General features: G+C 35.2%; 2 protein-coding genes across 2 annotated transcripts; one reads left to right on the top strand and one right to left on the bottom strand.

Moving 5' to 3' along the window:
• LOC104784659 (auxin response factor 11-like) lies at window positions 252–4,136 on the top strand. The gene is made up of 13 exons (XM_010509703.2): window positions 252–680; window positions 912–1,030; window positions 1,120–1,275; window positions 1,364–1,516; window positions 1,620–1,704; window positions 1,781–1,871; window positions 1,942–2,106; window positions 2,194–2,307; window positions 2,393–2,465; window positions 2,554–2,704; window positions 2,874–3,232; window positions 3,315–3,502; window positions 3,591–4,136. Exons 1-13 carry the CDS (start codon window positions 641–643, stop codon window positions 3,724–3,726), a joined length of 1,830 nt encoding a protein of 609 aa, XP_010508005.1. The 5' UTR covers window positions 252–640; the 3' UTR covers window positions 3,727–4,136.
• LOC104784658 lies at window positions 4,434–5,423 on the bottom strand. The gene is made up of 2 exons (XM_010509702.1): window positions 5,281–5,423; window positions 4,434–5,199 (listed from the first exon to the last, which is right to left on the bottom strand). The coding sequence occupies exons 1-2, from the start codon at window positions 5,390–5,392 to the stop codon at window positions 4,850–4,852; spliced, it is 462 nt and encodes a 153-aa protein (XP_010508004.1). The 5' UTR covers window positions 5,393–5,423; the 3' UTR covers window positions 4,434–4,849.

The following is a 6,531-nucleotide window of genomic DNA, read 5'->3' as shown; positions in this document are numbered from 1 at the left end:
TAAAGACATGAGAGAGATTGAGTGAGCTAAATTCACTAGTAGTAACATTTCTTTTAAAAAAACTCAAGAACCAATTTGTGTCATTAACGGTCCATATTCTTTCTCACAATAATTTAATTGACCATATACGTTTCTTTAAAAAAACTCAAGAAACAGAACGGCAAACAGTTTATGAGTGAAGAGATAAAACGACACGGAGTTTGAAATAAAGATGATAAGGAAGGAAGACAAAAAGGCAAAGATGAGCGGTTTCGTAACTGAAACTGAAAGAAGCTAAAGAGAAAAACCCGGAAAAAAAAAAAGGAAAGAAAGAGAATTTAATTTTTCCTTATCACAATTTTGTGCTTTTGGTAATGAATTTATTATGTGTTCAGTAATGGATTGAATACAGACATAACCGTCGTGTCTAGTCTCTCTCTTTTGTTGTTTTTTTTTTTTACTTAAGCCTTTCTTCTTCTTACCCTTTCTTTGATGACTCTCTCTTGTCTTCTTCTTGTTTTGTTTCTTCTTTCATGGGTTAATTAATAATAACGCTCTCTGAGTCTTTCGTTTTCTTCTCCTTTGAAGCTCGATTTTTAGTTTCTTCCCGTTGTGTAAAGCTTGGATTTTTTTTTTTACTTTGTTCATGTGAGTTTGTTCGATGGCGAATGTAGTAGTGGATGCTGATTTCAGAAGATCAGGTGAATTCAATTTTGACTTCAATTCTCCCCAAGTTTGAGTTTTTTCTTCTTCTTCTAGCATTGTCTTGTCTTTGTGGAAAAAAAAAGTCAACATTTTTTTAGTTCTTTCTCACATCCGTGGGTTTGTTGTTAGCGAGCTAAACAACTTAGACCCACTTTAAAGCTTCGAATTTTGCTTTTGAAATTGAAAGGTTGGATTTTTTTTTGTTTTCTCTTGGGGGAATTTTTTAGGGACTAATGAAGATGATCAATTGTACACGGAGCTATGGAAAGCTTGTGCAGGGCCACTTGTTGAAGTACCTCGTTATGGTGAACGAGTTTTCTATTTTCCTCAAGGTCACATGGAACAAGTATGTATAGTATCCCTAAATGCTCAAAAAAATTGTTCCTTTTTTGTTTTCTCAATTTTAAGAATTGAATGTTTTTTATTATGTAACAGTTGGTGGCTTCGACTAATCAAGGAGTCGTTGATCAAGAGATACCAGTTTTTAATCTTCCTCCGAAGATACTTTGCCGTGTTCTTAGTGTTGTGTTAAAAGCAGAGCATGAGACTGATGAGGTTTACGCTCAGATCACATTACACCCTGAAGAAGATGTAAGTCAAAAAAATAAGAATTTTTGAATTAATATGTTATCAACAATTCAGTCAATTTGATTTTTTTTTTTTGGGTTTTGATTTGCAGCAAAGTGAACCAACAAGCCTTGATCCACCTGTAGTCGAACCAGCTAAACCAAAGGTTGATTCGTTTGTGAAGATTCTAACAGCTTCTGATACAAGCACTCATGGTGGATTCTCTGTCCTTCGTAAACACGCCACTGAGTGTTTGCCTTCTCTTGTAATTAAATTGCTTTTTTTTATCATTCCATCTCCCATTTTTCAGATTTTGGCCTTTTCTTAGCTGAATTTTATCTAATTGATTTTTGATTTTCATTACTTAGGATATGACACAACCTACACCAACTCAAGAACTTGTAGCTAAAGATCTTCACGGCTATGAATGGAGGTTTAAGCATATTTTTAGAGGTAACAGTCTATTTTAGAGAGTCTCTATTATCTAAGAGGTTTAAGAGTCTATTGAGTTTGTTTTATTTCGATGTAGGTCAACCGAGGAGGCATTTACTTACAACAGGTTGGAGTACATTTGTAACCTCAAAAAGACTTGTAGCCGGAGATGCATTTGTGTTCTTGAGGTATCTACAAAGCTTGATCCTTTTACTAAAGTTCACAAGCTTTACAGTAATCTTTTTATGATGTTTTAAGGGGTGAAACTGGGGATTTACGGGTTGGTGTGAGACGTTTAGCTAGGCAGCAAAGTACGATGCCTGCATCCGTTATTTCGAGTCAGAGTATGCGTTTGGGAGTTCTTGCTACAGCTTCTCATGCTGTTAATACAAAATCTATATTTATTGTGTTATATAAACCGAGGTGAAGTTTCAATCTATGCATCTTATATATATAGGTTGCTAGTGAAAGGCTTTAAGGCTTTAATAATATAGACTTTAATTTCTTCAGGATAAGCCAATTTATAATCAGTGTGAACAAGTATATGGTGGCGATGAAGAACGGGTTTGCTCTCGGTATGCGGTTTAGGATGAGATTTGAAGGAGAAGAGTCTCCTGAGAGAATGTATATTTCTGAATTCCTCTTTGGTCACTTTGTTGATTTCTTGATTGTAGTTGTTGTCTGAATTTTAGATTGGTTCATTCTTCAGATTTACAGGTACTATTGTTGGTAGTGGAGATCTATCTTCTCAGTGGCCAGCTTCGAAATGGAGGTCACTGCAGGTTAAGTGAATTTAGAATCATTCTCTAGAGATGATATATCATATGATTCTAGTAAATCTTGAGAATCTTTTGGTTTTCCTGTATTTAGATCCAATGGGACGAGCCATCCACTATTCAAAGACCAAATAAGGTTTCATCATGGGAGATCGAGCCTTTCTCACCATCCGCGCTAACCTCTGCTCCTACGCAACCACAGTCAAAGTCCAAACGGTCCAGACCAATTGATTCATCAGTTTCAGGTACCTTCAATACTAAACTTTAGGTACCTTTTAGAGTTAACCTGCAGGTCTGATGTATTGTAAAAAAAATTACCATACCAAGAACCAAAAACAGTGAGAAATTACTTTTTAGTTTTTACTGCTTTTTCTCATATACTTTTGACTATGAAACTTGTGTCCTGCATTGCAGAAATCACAGGGAGTTCTGTAGCTTCTACTTACTTGAGCAGCTTCTCGCAGAGCCATGAGTCTAATCCATCAGTCAAACTGTTGTTCCATGATCCAGCAACCGAGAGGAACTTGAACAATTCGGTGTTCTCAAGCGGATTACAAGGCAAGACAACCGAGGCTCCGGGCACAAGTTGCTGTAGGCTGTTCGGATTCGATCTCACGAGCAAGCCTTCTTCTTCTGCTCCAATTCCTCCTGAAAAGCAAATAATAAGTGTGAATTCAAACAACTCTGATTCTACCACCAAGTGTCAAGATCCTAACTCGTCGAACTCAACAAAAGAGCAGAAGCAACAAACATCCACAAGAAGCCGAACCAAGGTATAAAACAAACCATTACTCTTCACTTCAAACTCAAAAAAGAGACAAACTTTGTTGTTTCTCAAAAAAGTTATTTGTAAAGGTGCAAATGCAAGGAACAGCGGTTGGACGCGCGGTTGATTTGACATTGTTAAGATCATACGACGAATTAATCAAAGAGTTAGAGAAAATGTTTGAGATTGAAGGAGAGCTTAGTCCAAAAGACAAATGGGCTGTTGTGTTTACAGATGATGAAGGTGACATGATGCTTGTAGGAGACGATCCGTGGGAGTAAGTCTCTCTCTCTCTCTACCCCTTTCTTAAGTCTTTAGCTTTCTCTCCCTCTCTTGTTTTAACGATTGTGTTCTTGAATGTGCAGTGAGTTCTGTAAAATGGCAAAGAAGTTATTCATATATTCGAGTGAAGAGGTCAAGAAAATGAGCTCAAAGTCTTTGTTGGATGATGAAGGTACAATCGTAAATCTTGAATCGGATCAGAGGACAGTTCACGTTTAATGAAGAAGTTCTCGATTTCTTTCTTGGATCCTCCCACCGAGATGCGAAGTTAGGTGGTTTGTGTTTGTGTTTGCATTTGACGTAGGTGGGTTTTGTTATCTTTAACATAAAAGAATTAAAGACTATATAATATAATATGAATGATAATCCTTTTTTATTAAATAATAATTATATATACTCTAAGAAGACATCCGCCAAAGAGGTGGATGTAAGTTGTCTTCAGTTTGGTTCCAGTCTTCAATTCAACGCTGGTGGAGTGTGTTGCCACCAGAGAGTGAAAAGGGGAGTCTGTTTATTCTAGTTTTAGGTTTGCTTAGAGTGTCGAAGAAGGATCCAAAGTCTCTGTGTCTTTGTGTCTTATTTGATCTCATTGTCTTGTAGATATTGAATTAAAGCAAAGGTTATTGTGATGGTGTGAGTTATACAGGTAAAAGCCCACCTGTGAATTGTCAAAACAGTCTTTAGATGATGATGGTAATAAAACTCATGTCTTTGTTTGCAAAATTGCAACTTCTCGCCTTAGGAAATGATGAAGAGGTTCTGAGTTCAGTTATCATATTTAGCAGTAGACAATTGTGAATTTAGTTAATAGTTTGAAACACTCATGCATATAATACGTAACAACTTTATTTAGAGAAGATTCAACTCATAGGGACATGACCCTAGAGGATACAATACTCTGTTAGATTGTAGAACTATCGCGAATGTAAAGCAATACGGTATTCAATTAGAAATAGATCCAAGAGTTACAGAGATTGTAATCGAGAATCAGAAAGAGAAATAGAAGTGTTTGATTGTTTAATCCGAGAAGCTAGATCAACATAGATCGAAACCTGAGCACATCACTCAGGAGCTCAAGAACATCTCTTGAAGCTTAACAACCCAGATTCAACATAATGAGGAAGAAGAGCTTCACAGCTCTTTTAAGCTGATACCGTAACGGCCAAGCCTCCTCCACAATCAGAGTCTTTATCACTATCCACGTCATCCTCTTCTTCACTTACTTCCTTATGAAGAATCGTATCATACTCACACACATATATATATATATTGGGGGCGGGTTCAATTTATTTATTTCATCTTATATAAACTCTAGGTATAAAATAGATGAACCCTCCTTCGATTATGGCATGGATTGATTTGACGGGCCGGTGCCATTATTAAGACGCACTGGCTTGGGATAATCGCGAGCATCACCAACACGGCAATGATAAGCTACTACATTAATATAATGTGCAAGGAGTCTGACTTCTTCAAGGTCTCTGAGCTCAAGGCCACTCTTTTCGTACTCCGCAGTGACGACTATGAGGCAATTCAAGCCACTAGGCTCGCTGTCAATAACTTTTGTAGTTGCTGCAATATACTTATAGCCTCCAACGTATTTAGGTTTGACGAACCGTTGCTTCATGGTTTTCATCTGGTGATCCAATGACTCAATTTCCGTATGAGTCGAGTGAGCAGATGGGTGAAGGTCTAGCCAACAAAAACAATGAATATATTAGAGTTATGAACATATATGAAATTATAAGAGTATGAGAGTTATATAATATATACCTTTAAGTTTTTTATTACAAATGACAGTCCAATTGCGGACAAAACGGTCCCAGAATCGTTCTTGCGGGACGGAAAGCTTATACTGCGTCTCACAAACTCGTCTCCGTGACATTTCTCTAGCTACTTACTTATCCTTGATGATGTTTGCCTTTAATTTTGTGAATTTTATCAATGTATCATGCCATGTTTATATAGCCCAATGGTTATGAAGAAAAAATATTGCATTATTATTATTATTTTTGAGCAATTACACAATTAATTATATTTTCCCACTTAACTTTTAATCATATATGTATACCATTTTCCAAAATTTAACAATTTTCCTATGGGCCATGTGCATCCTCTGCTTCACCTAATTAAGGCAATACTAGAATATAAGAATATGACGTGAGCGGACCAAATTCATCAGTAACTTGAACGGACCAAATTCATCAGTAACTTGAACGGACAAAAATTAATTAACATGGCTAATTTTTCTTGATCAACTTATTTCCTTAGCAATAAAATGTATATATATTTCCCAAAACTGATGAATAGTATATATTAGGGAAAGCAAAAATCAATTTTTAATATAAATTTATGGACAATGTTTTACCAAATTTATCAGTAACTTGAACGGATCAAATTCATCAGAAACTTGAACGGACCAAAATTAATTAACATGACTAACTTTTCTTAATCAACTTATTTCCTTAGCAATAAAATGTATATATATTTCCCAAAACTGATCAATAGTATATATTGGGGAAAGCAAAAATCAATTTTTAATATAAATTTATGGACAATGTTTTACCAAATTCATCAGTAACTTGAACGGACCAAATTCATCATAAACTTGAACGGACCAAAATTAATTAACATGGCTAATTTTTCTTGATCAACTTATTTCCTTAGCAATAAAATGTATATATATTTCCCAAAACTGATCAATAGTATATATTGGGGAAAGCAAAAATCAAATTTTAATATAAATTTATGGACAATGTTTTACCAAATTCATCAGTAACTTGAATGGACCAAATTCATCAGAAACTTGAACGGACCAAAATTAATTAACATGACTAATTTTTCTTAATCAACTTATTTCCTTAGCAATAAAATGTATATATATTTCCCAAAACTGATGAATAGTATATATTGGGGAAAGCAAAAATCAATTTTTAATATAAATTTATGGACAATGTTTTACCAAATTCATCAGTAACTTGAACGGACCAAATTCATTAGAAACTTGAACGGACCAAAATTAAT

Source organism: Camelina sativa, chromosome 5 (genome assembly GCF_000633955.1).
Source record: "Camelina sativa cultivar DH55 chromosome 5, Cs, whole genome shotgun sequence".
NCBI lineage: Eukaryota > Viridiplantae > Streptophyta > Magnoliopsida > Brassicales > Brassicaceae > Camelina > Camelina sativa.
Note: the sequence above shows the minus strand (reverse complement) of the source record. Positions and strands in the feature narration are given on the sequence as shown.